Source organism: Cydia splendana, chromosome 19, assembly GCF_910591565.1.
Source record: "Cydia splendana chromosome 19, ilCydSple1.2, whole genome shotgun sequence".
NCBI lineage: Eukaryota > Metazoa > Arthropoda > Insecta > Lepidoptera > Tortricidae > Cydia > Cydia splendana.
In genome coordinates, this window is record NC_085978.1 from 11,659,827 (window position 1) to 11,676,559 (window position 16,733).

At 42.0% G+C, this 16,733-nt stretch overlaps 3 protein-coding genes and 1 long non-coding RNA gene across 4 annotated transcripts in view; 2 read left to right on the plus strand and 2 right to left on the minus strand.

The window, feature by feature from the left end:
* The window catches only part of LOC134800122 (uncharacterized), a 285,699-nt gene that overhangs the window by 237,437 nt on the left and 31,529 nt on the right, over window positions 1–16,733 (minus strand). The gene's annotated exons all lie outside the window — the stretch shown is intronic.
* On the plus strand, window positions 2,579–4,515 carry LOC134800078 (sn-1-specific diacylglycerol lipase ABHD11-like). Its single transcript, XM_063772546.1, has 3 exons — window positions 2,579–3,106; window positions 3,506–3,873; window positions 4,179–4,515. The coding sequence occupies exons 1-3, from the start codon at window positions 2,672–2,674 to the stop codon at window positions 4,315–4,317; spliced, it is 942 nt and encodes a 313-aa protein (XP_063628616.1). The 5' UTR covers window positions 2,579–2,671; the 3' UTR covers window positions 4,318–4,515.
* On the plus strand, window positions 4,888–15,609 carry LOC134800106 (phenoloxidase subunit 2-like). The gene is made up of 12 exons (XM_063772580.1): window positions 4,888–5,042; window positions 5,447–5,642; window positions 5,922–6,030; window positions 6,590–6,713; window positions 8,519–8,727; window positions 8,798–9,050; window positions 9,405–9,557; window positions 9,907–10,041; window positions 10,491–10,672; window positions 13,522–13,664; window positions 14,220–14,455; window positions 14,968–15,609. Exons 1-12 carry the CDS (start codon window positions 4,932–4,934, stop codon window positions 15,193–15,195), a joined length of 2,079 nt encoding a protein of 692 aa, XP_063628650.1. The 5' UTR covers window positions 4,888–4,931; the 3' UTR covers window positions 15,196–15,609.
* Window positions 6,423–8,214, minus strand: LOC134800061 (2-(3-amino-3-carboxypropyl)histidine synthase subunit 1). The gene is made up of 2 exons (XM_063772520.1): window positions 7,837–8,214; window positions 6,423–7,757 (listed from the first exon to the last, which is right to left on the minus strand). Exons 1-2 carry the CDS (start codon window positions 8,075–8,077, stop codon window positions 6,733–6,735), a joined length of 1,266 nt encoding a protein of 421 aa, XP_063628590.1. The 5' UTR covers window positions 8,078–8,214; the 3' UTR covers window positions 6,423–6,732.

The window sequence follows — 16,733 nt, forward strand, 5'->3', positions numbered from 1 at the left end:
CAATTATTCCTTTTTGGATGTGTACCCTCTTGCCCTTGTCCCATTCACATGGGGTCGGTGCAGCATGTCTTTCTCTTCCACACCTCTCTGTCGCCCGTCATCTCATCACTTGCGTGAGTTCTTGTAAATGCTTGTCGTTTGTTATTTATTTATAAGATTGCTGCGCCCTTGCAGGGTCCATATTATGTATAGGTACCTACCTACCTAATATAATGTAATATGTGTGCAATAAATACTTTTGACTTTTTGACTTTTGAATGTACGTTTACATGCTTGACGAGATATGGGCCTGTTTCTCCAAAGCTTGTTATTTATAATAGACTCCAACCACGCTAATAAAAGTGTGCGCCAACCTGTCAGTGATGCATACATAAAGAAGAGATAAGAGCGTACTCCCATCTTAAATGTAGGCAACGCACATACAATCACTCGAGTGTCCATGGGTGACGTAATCGCTTGCCATGCCATCAGGCGATACGTCTGCTTTTGCTTCCTACATAAAAAAAATGTATCCGAAATGAAGTAACATTTGGCATGAAAACCTAGCGTGTTCCTAAAAGCGACAACCGGTCTGGCCTAGTGGGTAGTCTCATATATATTATACTACTCTTTGGGGTAGTGACACTAGTGACCCTGCGTGTGAAGCCGATGGTCCCGGGTTCGAATCCCGGTAAGGGCATTCCTGAGTCATGGATGTTTTCTATGTATTTAAGTATTTGTATATTATATTTATCGTTGTCTGAGTACCCACAACACAAGCCTTCTTGAGCTTACCGTGGGGCTTAGTTAATTTGTGTAAGAATGTCCTTATAATATTAATTAATTAATTTAATTTATTTTTAATACGTTTTATTATGAAGGAGCATCGTACCCATGGGTATAGTGATGGACAGTTCTCGAGAAGTTTCGGAAACAAGAGAATATCGCGAAAAGCTTCTCGAGAAATTTCTCTTGAAAGGAAATTTCCGAGAAAGTACTTTAAGTATAATAAAAAATAGATTATTAGTTTTTTGTATGTGTTGATTAGTAATGTATAGGTATTCGCAATACATTTTGGTTCTTCTAAAACCTTTAAAGGCAAAATTCTCTTCGTTCTCGAGAAATTTCTTGAAAATGTTCTCCGGGGAACTTTCTCGGGTTCATTCAGTACCGTTTAAATGGTGAATAGTTAATAAATAAAACACATTTTTGTTAAACAGGTAATTCGCAACTCGTGTCGATTTAAAACATTCCCTTCGGTCGTGTTTTAATTATTTATCAGCACTCGTTGCGAATTTTCTAATTTCGCACTTCGTACTACTTTTGTATCGTAATATACTATTATGTATTAGCTACTGGAAAAACACATTAAAGGTTAGTAATAGTAATAGCCTTTATTTCATGCGTTTTTGTTACACTTTCATTGTTATTACATTTATTTATTAAATTATTTTCTTTAACTTTTATTGTTTTCCAATTTATTTTATTCATTTGCATGTCGCGTGTGCGGAAAAGGCCTCCCCCAGTTTTTCCCATTCCTTTCTATTCTGGGCTGTTCTCCACCAGTATCTGTCGAAATTTCGTAGCTCATCTCTCCATCTTGTATTCGGTTTTTTCTGTTTTACCTCATTAAAGGTTACCTCATTAAATAGATTATTATATATATTAAATAGATTATAATAATATCGGTATGGATTGGCTGTTTTACATGAACGTCAAGTGTAGTCGAGAACAATTTCAAGAAATTTCTCGGGAACAAAATTAAATTATCGCTTAGAACGTTCATTTTATTTGGCAGAAACCAACTTATCAAGTCAACAGCTGTAAGTATATGCTATATAACATAAATCCAGACTATTTGAGCTTCTAAACAATAATACTCGAAATAACCAGTATTTTTTTCTTAAATATTCAATCCGGAAATTTTCTCCTGGAAGGTTTCTATGGAGAACGTTCCCGAGAAATTTCTCGAAAACTTCTCGAGAACAAAGAGAAGTTGGCCTTTAGTATCGTCTAATTGGTTCGAATACCTTACGCATAGTTATTAATCACTAACAGTTATAAATTAAAAAAATATTAAATTTGATATTGTTTTGATTATACACTCTTGTCAGTAAAAAAAGGCGCGAAATTCAAATTTTCTATGGGACGATATCCCTTCGCGCCTACATTTTTCAAATTTGCCGCCTTTTTCTACTGACAAGATCTGCTTGACCAAGTATATGTAAGTACTATACTGTATGTACTTTCTCAGAAATTTCCGTCCAAGAGAAATTTCTCGAGAATCGCTGAGAATTTCCAGGGGAAGGAATTCTCGAGAACGAGAAATTTCTCGCTGGCACATCACTACATGGGTATGGCTCAAAGGTATAGTTGGTCAAACCAATTTGTCAGTCAGTAAGAACCAGGAAAACTATACTCATCCTTTTCTTTTGGGTGCTAGTTAAGTACTAGTGTAAGACTAAGTTAGTATGATTCTCTCTGTCTATGATTGAATTGAGACAGTCCTTTGACAAACTATACCTATCCCTATTTTACAAATGTGAACTTCTCAACTTGTGTATCGAATAAACCTATATGAGAAACTGTGTCTCAAACCGTTTCTTAATGTCACACAAATGTCACTTTTGACATCAATCATGTAATTTTACTATTTTTTTTCAAAATTCTGTTTACAAAATTATCAGTAAAAATGTTACCCTTCAAACCAAACCCCAGGATCCTGGCATCATTTTTCAAAACATATCCCGTTATATCCTCACAAATCGTAAGGAAACGGGCGACATTTACTTCAGAAAATTCAGAGTCTGTCGATTTGTCTTACGCTTCTTATGAAAGCACTGAATCAGAGAATAATCCACTTCCTCCTTTAGTAATATTACATGGGTTGTTGGGGTCAAAGAACAATTGGAACAGTACCAGCAAGGCTATCCATAGAACTACGGGGCGGAAAGTGATTAGTGTGGATGCCCGTAACCATGGCGACAGCAGGCATTCTTCGCAACATAGCTATGTCCACATGGCTCACGATGTTATGAATCTGCTGAAAAAGTTGGAGCTGTCTAAAGTGTCTGTACTAGGGCATAGTATGGGTGGCAGGACTGCTATGGTGTTGTCATTGCTTTGTGTAAGTTAAAACTTTTTTTATTACTGATTAAAGTCAGAAAACCTTGGGAATGTCTATTTCATTTAATTCACAGAGATTTTAAGTGAAGTAAATATCCAACTGTTTGTGTAACTTATATCCTTGTGGATTAAAATTATACCTTTTAACACATTTTCCCTGCTTACAGAATAAATAATAAAAATTAATAATTTAAAATAAAACCTACATAATTACAGTATTTTTTTTTTGTTAAAAGTAAAAGTTTTGTAAAAAGTCGGAATGATCATATAAATATTGAATATTGTATTTTTATAGTTATAGGTTTTTGTAGCTATGGCTATTCATTTACCATTGTTTTATTTCATTGTTAATTGCATTTTATTTGACTGTTGTAACATTAATAATTATTTTTCTTTTCAGTCTGATCTAGTATCAAGCTTAATAGTGGTGGACATTTCACCAGTAAAGACTAGCCCACAGATAAACACAATGGCAAGCTTATTTGACGCTATGTCCAATGTCTCAGTGCGCCCCGGCATAGCCATGTCCAAAGCCAGGAAAGTAGCTGACGAACAACTCAAATCAATAACTCCCGATATCAACTTGAGGAACTTCTTAATAACTAACCTGGTGCAGACACATACAGGAGCTTATACTTGGAGAGTTAACCTGCCAGCCCTCAAGGAGAACTTTACGGCACATATCTCTAATTTTCCATCCAGTTTGAAAGGGTTACAGTATTGTGGGCCGACTTTATTTATAGGAGGATCTCTGTCAGACTATATAGGGTGAGATACTTTTTTATAAGCTATACTTGGTAAAACGGTTCAGAACCATACTGTTTCAATAAGTCAAACATACAGGAGCTATTTGTTAGAATTATGAAATTTAAAAGACTGTTTTAAAACTAAAGTGGGAATACCATTGAGATTCAGAATAGTTGAAAATCATCCTTTAACTTTTAATTTTTTTTCAAGTTACCAGATGTATTAATTTTTTTATTGTTGTCTGTAATCAAAGGTGCAATTAAAAGCCTTTACCATAAATTCTCCGTTTACAACGATTTCCTTAATTTTATTTGGTCTATTTTCAGGAAAAATGACCTGCCAGAAATCCAAGAATACTTCCCACTGGCAGAGCTGGTGTTCATCGAAGGCGCCGGTCACTGGGTGCACAGCCAGAAGCCTCAGCCCTTCCTGGAGACTGTGTGCAAGTTCTTAAAAGAAAAATGAATAGTTGCCAATAAATATAGCATAATTATTATAGCATACCAAATATTATATAGCATAATTCATTAGATGATATAATTTGTGATTCTGATTACCATTGGAGATTTTACTTATTTTAGTTGACATTGTGATAGAGAAATGTACAAAGTACCAAAATCAGTTTTATTGTTGTAAATATATTTTTTTGTTGTTAACCGTAAAGTTTTTTTTGTCTATTAACCACAATGACTTCTTTCAAAATATGTGATAACACTACAGAATATTTTGAAATAGGGAAAACCTACAGGCTTTTTTTAAAATGTTTGGCCAATAGCCAGGAAATTGCCTCGCGCGCATGCTCGCTCTGTGTGCACTAGGCTAATCAGTTATTTTCGTGTTATTTATTTATGCGCCTATGTTTTAAAATGTAACCATATTTCCGATTACAAAGTTGCACTCATCGAAAACCACATGTTATCGTTGGTACATTGTGGTTTTGCACTCCCAAACATATTGCACCCCTCACAACGAAACGCCACTATAAAACAGGCCCCAGAAGCTCAGCACACCATTCCCACTTCACACTTCGTGAAGTGAGCACCAACTTTTGTTTTTAATTTTATTTTTTAATAAAAACAATGGCCAACGTAGTGAACAGTTTGAAGCTGCTGTTCGACCGGCCCAGCGAGCCGCTCATCACGCCCAAGGGGGAGAATAATGCTGTGTTTCAGCTTACAGAGCAGGTTCTGGTAAGTATCTTCTTTTATATCTTAATAGCCTTTGGCCGCCACTTAGTCTTTAGAAATAGTTAAACAATAAACTGCCCCTGACTTTCTATAAGCCAAATTTCATTTAAATCGCTGTAGTAATTTTGCAGTCAATAGGTAGCAGACAGACAAGAGTTACTTTCGCATTTATTTACGAATATCTGTGAATTAGGCAGTATTTGAAAAAACCTACGAAAATCATTTCACATTTAGGTACCAGTCGCTTTTCGGTGACTGAAAACATCCTGAGGAATCCTTACTAACCTCAATAGGCCTAGTTTCCCCTTCTGGGTTGGGAAATCTGGTAACATTTTGTCCATAGCAATTCTTGTACCTACTACCTACCTAACAGTAAGTAGGAAATGACGATGATGTTAAAATTCTAGCCCGAAGAATACTCCTCCAACGGTATCGAACTCAACAACCGCTTCGGCGACGACGCTTCCGAAAAGATCCCCGTCAAGTACATCAGCGAAGTCCCTCAGTTCAACAAAGCGAGACAGCTGCCCGTGGACTCGGACTTCTCGCTCTTCATCCCCTTACACCAGGAGTACGCCACTGAAGTCATCGACGCGCTGATGCGTGAGTAACTTAGGCCAAACTTCGTCATTTATTTTTACCTCTTTATCGTTTTATTATGCGCCCTGAATCTGACGGTAGTATGTGTCAAACGTGGTGGCCTCCTGTGTTCTTCAGTCTAAGGGTCTACGAGTAAAAGAGACTGTTAATAACTTATGTTAAATACCAATCTAAATACTGAGGGATTTTGATTTTCATCAACAACTTTTCTCTACAAATAAATATTGCAAATGGATTTTTAAGGTATTTTTATTAAAAACTAATATAAATATTTTGCTTCAGGTGTCCCTGAGAACCAACTGCAGGATTTCCTGTCGACCTGCGTCTTCGCGCGCGCCAACTTGAACCCTCAGCTCTTCAACTACTGCTACTCTGTAGCACTCATGCACAGGTAATAATTTCTTGTGATTATGATAAAACAGATTTTGAATTTGCTTAGACATTTATTTACATTCATAAGAATTTAGATTCTTTGCAAGCTCCTGTGTTTAAGCCAGCCCAAAACTAACTTTCCGTAACCACCCGTAACTAAGGTATAAAAGTTTTATTTAGGCTTAAGAAGTTTACATAAAACTACTGGCTTTATATTTGAGGCAAATACACTCATGGTAATGAAAATGAATCACCTTTGTATCGAATTTCCACCATAGTTATCCATTGTCATCATTGCTTTAGACACTATGTTGATTGATTGATCATGATCACATACCCGCTACATTGCTAAACAGTGTCTACCAGACCAAAGTAGATAATAAATACAATCATTCATTTTCAAGCTTGATATTAAAGCTTTCCATTTATACTATTTTTTAAGTAGCAAAATTCTTTGTAAATCTCTAACAAGTAGTATGTAAATACATAATATTATTTACAAAATTCCAATAATTAAAATCAGTATCAAATGTACAACATTAAACTATAATAATATTACATATATCACATTGTTACAGGCGTGACACTAGGAATGTCCCCATCCAGAACTTTGCAGAAACCTTCCCCTCTAAGTTCTTGGACTCCAAAGTGTTCTCCCAAGCGCGTGAAGTCGCGAGAGTAACCCCAGGAACCGGAGCTGCCGTAAGTACTAAGTTTTGTACTATTTCTCCTTCTTCTCTTTCCCTTTGCCGCCACAGCAGTTATCACACACCTTGTCACCTTCAGAGCATAACACGGGCTTGTAATTCGGAGTCCACGGCCCTAAGCTGGCATTCGAATAGAAATCCATAGGATATGTACCATCATCTTTCAGCCATTTACTGTTTCCTAGTGACACTGAAAACTCATAAGGTGTCAACAGGGGCCTCGGGAATGCCGTCCCCCAATCAATGGATAATCGTGGACATGCCACTTGCACAAAGGCATCCAGGTTAAATAAGGATAGTTTACTTGGAAAAATCTCAGATAACAAGATTTTTACATATTTCTTATCTGCATTTTTAATTTGCTTTTCTAGATTGCTTAAAACTTTTGTACTTCCTTGCCGCCCAAGAGTCCCTAAAATTAGGCCAAAATTACCGGCATCTTCTGCTATTTTCACTTGATTTTGCCTGTTTTCCTGCATCAAGCTATGCTCATATAACTCTGATGTGAATTTCTTTTCATAAGGATCATATTTGTAGGCTGGAATACTAGGATTGGCTATCATAATTGCTTCTAAGTGGAATCTCCCATCACCTAGATATATTATGTATTCTGAATCAACTTTTGGTGCAGTGCACCCTAGAATTTCTCCCGGAGATAGTGGTCTGCATTGTGGAACTGTCACTATGTATTCATCTGACCGAAGAGTTTTAGCAATGGCATGTAGAGTAGTGACAAACTGGATTGTGCTAACTATGGCTAGGTGTGATCTTTTAGGGAAGTTTAATTTGATTGTGTCTAAAAAGTGTGACGGGTCAATCTTGATGTCCACAAATATGTAGAGTACCTTAACATCAGTGGTTTGGTCAATGGGTATGAGGCAGGAGTGTCCGTAGTGCACGAGGAGGTCGACGCCGAGCGCGGCCGCCGTGAAGTCGTCGATGCAGCACGCCCCATACGTCACATCACCCATTATTAACGTGTCAGCCTCTGTGAATGTCTCAATGATGTCACACAAAGTCGTAGCGAACATCGTTAACCCTGAAAATACAAGAAAAGATCCTTAACATCTTTCTTAAAACCTTTGAAACTACGAAAAAACTAGTGATAGTTTACATACCTTCTGGCAATTGAAGAGCTACTCTTTTAGCACCAACCGATCTTATTCTCCATATTGTCTTATGGATTTCGAAGTTGTAGTTCTGAGGCAACGCTTCACATGCCCTGTTCAGTAAAGGATCATTTAATAACTCGTCAGGAATTTTATTCAAAGATCGAACGTTCGGTTTGAAAGTTTTTCTTTGTCCTTCGGGCTTTGCTCGCACTACGACCACGCCTGGGTTTTGGAGTAGGTCTTCCATTACTTCTTAGGTTGCTGAAAAATTATGCCAAACGCACACAATATTCCAGGTTATATTTTTGTAAAAATATAAACACGCGCGCTGAGAACTCGGTCATCGATAGGTGGCCTACGTGACTTTTGCAATTTTTGCGTTCCGTTCCTTAACATCAACTTAGCATTGACAATCTTGTCTTGAATAATCAATAATAATATAATGTTGTTAAATAGTTATTATTTTTGATATTCATACACATTCAACGTATTTTGATTAAATTTATTAATTTAGTAACATGCTAGTAGTAATGAGTTCAATAGATAATGATTTTATTTATCGCTAAAAACTAAATCGTTAACTTCGTGGAACGGAACAAAACATTGACAGCATGGACAGCTGTCATCTGAGTGACATCACGTTCCGTTTCAACCATACGCTGTTTTAACTTGTCGCGTTCCGTTTCAGCGTACTCCCATTATCATCCCCCGAGACTACACCGCCACTGACTTGGAAGAAGAACACCGTCTGGCCTATTTCCGCGAAGATATTGGGGTGAACCTGCATCACTGGCATTGGCACTTGGTGTACCCGTTCACTGCCAGCGACAGAGCCATCGTCGCTAAGGACCGTCGTGGCGAACTGTTCTTCTACATGCACCAGCAAATTATCGCGCGGTACGTAAAAATCAAAATCATTGTAATATTTGAAATATTTTTCATGCTAAACGAGGGATTTTATTTATAGTTACAATGGAGAGCGTTTAAACAATGCGCTGAAGCGAGTGAAGAAGTTCAACAACTGGCGTGAGCCTATCCCTGAGGCGTATTACCCTAAGCTTGACAGCTTGACGTCTTCGCGCGGATGGCCCCCACGGCAGTCAGGCATGCGCTGGCAAAGCGTGAACCGTCCGGCTGACGGCCTCAACGTCACCCTCGACACGATGGAAAGGCAGAGGAGGGCTCTTGAAGAAGCTATTGCGTCTGGACGTGTTCAATTAGTAAGTTTTGTTATCCGAAATTATATATTTACAAGGACTACTATCATCATCATCAGTCAGTAAGAACCAGAAAAACTATACTTATCCTTTTCTTTTGGGTGCTAGTGTAAGACAAAGATAGTATGATTCTCTCTGTCTGTGATTGAAATGAAGACAGTCCTTTGACAAACTATATTAAATAACTGTGGAATAAATCTAACTATTTTAAAGTGGTCTTTGGTCACTTTCGGTAGCAATAATGATACCTAGTTATCAGTTTATAACTGTTTTACCCTAATTTTAGTTTCAGCCTGACTAATCCGGTCCAGTGACCAGTGTTCATCAGTTTTCCGTTCATGTTTCTTGCACGTGTAGGCCAACGGCGGCACCATGCCACTGGACATCGACACGCTGGGCAACATGGTGGAGGCGAGCATCCTGTCACCCAACCCGCAACTGTACGGCTCTGTACACAACAACGGCCATATATTCTCTGCCTACGTGCATGACCCTGATCACCGTTATCTGGTAAGATTTGTCATATTATCCATCTAGCACTGTCTTTAACACATTCACTGCCCCGACGCACATGTTCGTCCACCGTCATACAAGTTGTTCTTAGGCCACGCCCCCTGGCAGTGAATGCGTTAGCGTGTATCGGGGTCAGTTTTAAAGCTCTGCCGTACTCCAAAATGCTTTGTAGTTGGAATTGAGGCCATGATACACCATACGTTTTGATACCTATGGAGCGTTTAATGAGTGCTAGCGCTTTTCCCTGCCAGTTGTAAAACTAGTTTTTTCTTTTGGGAGTTGGTTTTCTCATATCGTCTTCAAAACAGTAAAGGAATCTTCTCTCATCATGAATTTTCTTACGCAGGAATCATTCAGCACAATCGCCGATGAGGCGACGACGATGCGCGACCCCTTCTTCTACCGCTGGCACGCGTGGATCGATGATCTGTTCCAGTCGCACAAGGAGTCCTCGTCCGTGGCGCGTTACACTCGTTCTGAGGTACCTCCACCATTCACCGTGATAACCAGGTTGTTTGCACGAAACCACAGCTGTCATCAGTAAAATGTTCTATAAACTTATATGTATGGGATTTTTTTGTAGTTCACTGCTAAGAGAGTCTGATCAAATGAGTTTGATGCAATTGGCTCTCATAATATTAAGTACTTTCTCTCTAGCAAATACGTGATGACGTTTCTGCCTTCTGCTTTTACACAGCTGAATTACAATTCAATCAATCAATCAAAATCAAAGTCACTCTATCATCAATAGATGCCGCGATCTCCAAAATTATACGATATATATCAAGTGTGATCGTAATAAGATAACATGTCGTCATCCTGAATACCGGTGTGTTCCTAGCATTCGCCAAAGAAATAGATGAACTGTGTATCATCAGTCTGTAACTGTTTCGTGGCGTTGCTTGGTTAACCTACACGTAACTGTTTTAGCTTGAGAACCCCGGCGTCACAGTAACGTCAGCCATGATCCAGAGCCAAGGCGGGCAGCCCAACACCCTAAACACGTTCTGGATGCTGAGCGACGTGGACCTCTCGCGCGGCCTCGACTTCTCCAACCGCGCGCCCGTGTTCGCGCGCTTCACCCATCTCAACCACCGCCCGTTCCAATATGTGTAAGTAGAACCCCGGCGTTAGGCGTAACAGTGACGTCAGCCATGATCCAGAGCCAAGGCGGCCAGCCCAACACCCTCAACACGTTCTGGATGCTGAGCGACGTGGACCTCTCGCGCGGCCTCGACTTCTCCAACCGCGCGCCCGTGTTCGCGCGCTTTACCCATCTCAACCACCGCCCGTTCCAATACGTGTAAGTAGAACCCCGGCGTAACAGTGACTTCAGCCATGATCCAGAGCCAAGGCGGGCAGCCCAACACCCTCGACACGTTCTGGATGCTGAGCGACGTGTGGACCTCTCGCGCGGCCTCGACTTCTCCAACCGCGCGCCCGTGTTCGCGCTTCACCCATCTCAACCACCGCCCGTTCCAATATGTGTAAGTAGAACCCCGGCGTTAGGCGTAACAGTGACGTCAGCCATGATCCAGAGCCAAGGCGGCCAGCCCAACACCCTCAACACGTTCTGGATGCTGAGCGACGTGGACCTCTCGCGCGGCCTCGACTTCTCCAACCGCGCGCCCGTGTTCGCGCGCTTTACCCATCTCAACCACCGCCCGTTCCAATACGTGTAAGTAGAACCCCGGCGTAACAGTGACTTCAGCCATGATCCAGAGCCAAGGCGGGCAGCCCAACACCCTCGACACGTTCTGGATGCTGAGCGACGTGTGGACCTCTCGCGCGGCCTCGACTTCTCCAACCGCGCGCCCGTGTTCGCGCGCTTCACCCATCTCAACCACCGCCCGTTCCAATATGTGTAAGTAGAACCCCGGCGTAACAGTGGCGTCAGCCATGATCCAGAGCCAAGGCGGGCAGCCCAACACCCTCAACATGCGTAACAGTGGCGTCAGCCATAATCCAGAGCCAAGGCGGGCAGCCCAACACCCTCAACACGTTCTGGATGCTGAGCGACGTGGACCTCTCGCGCGGCCTCGACTTCTCCAACCGCGCGCCCGTGTTCGCGCGCTTCACCCATCTCAACCACCGCCCGTTCCAATATGTGTAAGTAGAACCCCGGCGTTAGGCGTAACAGTGACGTCAGCCATGATCCAGAGCCAAGGCGGCCAGCCCAACACCCTCAACACGTTCTGGATGCTGAGCGACGTGGACCTCTCGCGCGGCCTCGACTTCTCCAACCGCGCGCCCGTGTTCGCGCGCTTTACCCATCTCAACCACCGCCCGTTCCAATACGTGTAAGTAGAACCCCGGCGTAACAGTGACTTCAGCCATGATCCAGAGCCAAGGCGGGCAGCCCAACACCCTCGACACGTTCTGGATGCTGAGCGACGTGTGGACCTCTCGCGCGGCCTCGACTTCTCCAACCGCGCGCCCGTGTTCGCGCTTCACCCATCTCAACCACCGCCCGTTCCAATATGTGTAAGTAGAACCCCGGCGTTAGGCGTAACAGTGACGTCAGCCATGATCCAGAGCCAAGGCGGCCAGCCCAACACCCTCAACACGTTCTGGATGCTGAGCGACGTGGACCTCTCGCGCGGCCTCGACTTCTCCAACCGCGCGCCCGTGTTCGCGCGCTTTACCCATCTCAACCACCGCCCGTTCCAATACGTGTAAGTAGAACCCCGGCGTAACAGTGACTTCAGCCATGATCCAGAGCCAAGGCGGGCAGCCCAACACCCTCGACACGTTCTGGATGCTGAGCGACGTGTGGACCTCTCGCGCGGCCTCGACTTCTCCAACCGCGCGCCCGTGTTCGCGCGCTTCACCCATCTCAACCACCGCCCGTTCCAATATGTGTAAGTAGAACCCCGGCGTAACAGTGGCGTCAGCCATGATCCAGAGCCAAGGCGGGCAGCCCAACACCCTCAACATGCGTAACAGTGGCGTCAGCCATAATCCAGAGCCAAGGCGGGCAGCCCAACACCCTCAACACGTTCTGGATGCTGAGCGACGTGGACCTCTCGCGCGGCCTCGACTTCTCCAACCGCGCGCCCGTGTTCGCGCGCTTCACCCATCTCAACCACCGCCCGTTCCAATATGTGTAAGTAGAACCCCGGCGTCACAGTGACTTCAGCCATGATCCAGAGCCAAGGCGGGCAGCCCAACACCCTCAACACGTTCTGGATGCTGAGCGACGTGGACCTCTCGCGCGGCCTCGACATCTCCAACCGCGTGCCCGTTTCGCGCGCTTCACCCATGTCAACCACCGCCCGTTCCAATATGTGTAAGTCACACTCGAAGACCTCCAATTCGAACTAGATATGTTCCGTCTAGGATATTGGACTTGAGTCACATTATATTAAATGACGTCACGTGTTTGCATATCTTTCTGCGGGTGTTTCTTTTGAAAGTAGCTCAACAGCTGCTGCAGCAGCTGCAAGGGGGTCTTACTACAAAAACCGGCCAAGTGCGAGTCGGACTCGCGCACGAAAGGTTACGTAACTTACGTACCATTACGCATAAAACGGCAAAAAATCACGTTCTGTTTTTACAATACAATACAAATACTCTTTATTGCACACCTCAATAAAAGAAGACAATACAAAAGAAAACAGAAATACAAGCAGAGGTAGACAACAGGCGGTCGTTTTTAGTATTTGTTGTTATAGCGGCAACAGAAATACATCATCTCATCAATCAGACGGACAGCGGAGTCTTAGTAATAGGGTCCCGTTTTTACCCTTTAAGTAACGGAACCCTAAAAAATGGTAATTCCTCCATTATGTTATACCGTAAAACGTGTTCCTCGAGCCTCAGCAGAACTGAGTCCGATTTTATAAAGCTAGTGTTCAAAAAGCTGCTCAACTGCTTAATCAATGTTGCTGACTTACACCTCTAAAATTGTAACTTGTATTTTTATAATGGGGTGGGATCCTGACCTAGTGTTTGTGTGCAGCATCAACGTGAACAACACGGGCTCGGCGCGGCGCACGACCGTGCGCATCTTCCTGACGCCCAAGTTCGACGAGCGCAACCTGCCCTGGAACCTCAACGACCAGCGCAAGATGTTCATCGAGATGGACCGCTTCGTCGTGCCGTGTACGTATATATACCTTAGGATGGTTATCCACCTATCCGATTTCTTAGTCCGATGTATATTGCGTCTCACATTTTACTTAATGAGAAAGTGAGACGCAGTGACACTGGACAGGTGCAATACCACCCTTACCTACATAGTATTGAGCGTTCAAGATAGAAACCTAAACAAATCGCTTAGGTGATGCTGACAATGTTCTTATTAGGGCCCTTTCCCACTGACGTCCAGTTTTTTGCGGGTACGGTTTTCTGCAGGATCCCGTTTTAGTGGTATACGTGCTGATATAGTAACGTTCACACGAGCATTCTGTTTGCGGGATACTGCACGCATACTACAGAAAACTGGATCCTGCAGAAAACCGTACCCCCAAAAAACTGTACGTCAGTGGGAAAGAGGTCTTTACCTGATCTTTCGTGTAGGTATCTTGATTTTTGTCACACCAATTTCGAAAGATTTATCCGTCTAAGGTATCAAAGACTGATGATGATGATGATGAATTACAATTTTCGAATCGAATCTCCATATCCGCTGTTTCACTATATAATACATTTTTGCAGTGAACGCCGGCCAAAACACCATCAGCCGCCAATCCACCCAGTCCTCCGTGACCATTCCGTTCGAGCAAACCTTCCGCGACCTCAGCATCCAGGGCGATGACCCGCGCCGCAACGACCTGGCCATCTTCAACTTCTGCGGCTGCGGCTGGCCGCAGCACATGCTGGTGCCCAAGGGGACTGAGGGCGGCGCGCAGTACCAGCTCTTCGTCATGTGCTCCAACTATGATCTGGACAGGGTGAGTGAATGAACTGAATGAAGAGAGACGTTCCGCGACCTCAGCATCCAGGGTTCGACTATCTTTAGCGCCCATTTTTAAAAGCCCGGAACCGTCTATCCGGTTCCAAGGACCAATTTTTAGGATGGGCCTAAACAAAACTATTAAATGCGGTAATAAATAATATTGCTATACATAGACTTATAACGCTGTTTCGCTCGCACACCGGCGGACCATGCGGTAGCTGAATAAATGATGATACTTGCTAGACAAGTACAATACCAAGTCACCTGCAATAATATGTTACTCTTCGAAGGTCGCAAAAATATCTGACATTTGTAGAGCCATAAGAGCGTGACACATATTTTTGCGGCCTTCGAAGGGTAACATATTATATAGCAGGTGACTGTACTTGTAAGATGTAGTAAACTAAGTTTTGTTACTAACTTATTTTAAAAACGGTCATAACTAGACACCCAAAAATACCATAACCACTTACAAAACATGTAACTAATTCTTTTATTTAATTCCAGGTGGACCAACCCGAGGGCACCGAGCTCACCTGCGACGAGGCCTCGAGCTTTTGCGGCCTCAAGGACCGCCTGTTCCCCGACAAGCGCGCCATGGGCTTCCCCTTCGACCGGCCCTCGGCCTCCGCTAGCAGCATCACAGACTTCATTCTCGACAACATGGCGCTCACTGACGTCACCATTCAGCTGCAGAACGTTACAGAGAACAACCCGAGGAACCCAACAAATTAAACTGTTGAGGTGTAATGGATCCACCACACCGGAATTGACTCGGCATATATTATGTGCTTTCATACAGTTTAACCCATTCATTGCCGAACGCGAATTCGCGTCACGAAACTTGTTAACGTAATGCATCTGCAATGAATGTGTTAAGTCTTTTATTTAAGCAGTGGTGTGGCTGAGACCTTATGTTAACACAAAAATGAAATATTTGAAGAAAACGGCAACTGTTATGGCTACCGATGCTAGTGTACATACGTAAGTGTCTACACTATTCGTAATTTAGAGCATAATATTAAAAACGAGAGGCTGATAGACTAGTATTGTTATTGTTGTAATTAGTTTTAAGTATTGTACGAATGTAATAGTAAGTAAACCCGTTTGTAGAGTAAGAACAAGTATAATAAAGCAAAATAAAAATTACTATTTTGGTTTCATATTATATTCCAGGGGGCCTAAATAGCCACGATGACAATTATTTGCGAAAACGGGTCTCTATCACTCTTCCATATTAGTTTATTAGTGTGATAGAGACAGATAGCGTTTCGTTTCTCTGCGAACGATTTGTAATCTTGGCTAGGCCCCCAGTATGTACCCCCCAAGTACAGTACTTTTGCACGCACTCTGATAAAAAAATAAATTTACTATTTAGTAAAGAAGGTAGAATTTAGAAATGAAAAACAATTACTATTTAACTTTAACTTTATTTAACTTTAATTTTTTCTCAAGTCATAGTTCTATTCACCACTTAAACTGTGACATTCTACATTTCCTTTTCTGAACTTCAAAATTCCTTTCTAGACTGGTTTCATACAATTCATTCATATCACCGCATTTACAAATTCATCCCAAAGACACTGACAACTGACTGAGACAAGGAATGACACTGGGTATAATTTTATTGATGAAAATCTTGGTCTAGTCCAACCAAGTCCAATGTTAGATAGCCTTCAATGAGTTTCCGATGAAGTCATCCATTTTCTACTAACTTCTTGTGGCAGCCCTTAAATCTGTAACAAGATAATACTATTTATATTCTGATAAGGATTAGTATTGAAGATTGAGACAGTAATGTATAAATCAGGCCTATCATTTTGGTATCATGTTGTTATCAAAGTAACACATTTTCGGCTCGTGTTTGATATCATCATTACAATTTATTGATTAGAAAGCTGCAAGTCATATGTACTGCATATACAGGCAGGTTTAAAAAACAGGGGTTTTTAGTAGGTAAACACATCACACAGGAACTACAGTGAAAAAATTTTTCCCAAGTAGGTATAAAAAAAAAGAAATCGTACCTACGAAAGTCTGGAAGCGGCAGCGGCATGGCTATTCTAAAAATAAAAATAATGACCAGTATTAGCTTCACATCAAAGTAACATATTATAAAATTTAATTCCAAATTGTATCAGGCCTATCATTTAATATCACGTGTTCATCATATAACACATTTTGGCTCTTGTGTATTTTCATCATTAAGTAATTTATTTATGTTGTAAAGTAAAGTAAAGTAAAGTAAATCTTTATTTCAGTACATATATGAG

What these genes read in the sequence shown, in the direction of transcription:
- LOC134800078 (XM_063772546.1), top strand. Translation starts at nt 2,672, where the DNA reads ATGTTACCCTTCAAACCAAACCCCAGGATCCTGGCATCATTTTTCAAA. An exon ending in TGGTGTTGTCATTGCTTTGT is followed by an intron (nt 3,107 to 3,505) that starts GTAAGTTAAAAC and finishes TTTTCTTTTCAG; the next exon opens with TCTGATCTAGTATCAAGCTT. An exon ending in TCTCTGTCAGACTATATAGG is followed by an intron (nt 3,874 to 4,178) that starts GTGAGATACTTT and finishes GTCTATTTTCAG; the next exon opens with GAAAAATGACCTGCCAGAAA.
- LOC134800106 (XM_063772580.1), top strand. Translation starts at nt 4,932, where the DNA reads ATGGCCAACGTAGTGAACAGTTTGAAGCTGCTGTTCGACCGGCCCAGC. An exon ending in CGCGTTACACTCGTTCTGAG is followed by an intron (nt 10,042 to 10,490) that starts GTACCTCCACCA and finishes TAACTGTTTTAG; the next exon opens with CTTGAGAACCCCGGCGTCAC. An exon ending in GGACCGCTTCGTCGTGCCGT is followed by an intron (nt 13,665 to 14,219) that starts GTACGTATATAT and finishes ACATTTTTGCAG; the next exon opens with TGAACGCCGGCCAAAACACC.
- LOC134800061 (XM_063772520.1), bottom strand. Translation starts at nt 8,077, where the DNA reads ATGGAAGACCTACTCCAAAACCCAGGCGTGGTCGTAGTGCGAGCAAAG. An exon ending in AGCTCTTCAATTGCCAGAAG is followed by an intron (nt 7,758 to 7,836) that starts GTATGTAAACTA and finishes TTGTATTTTCAG; the next exon opens with GGTTAACGATGTTCGCTACG.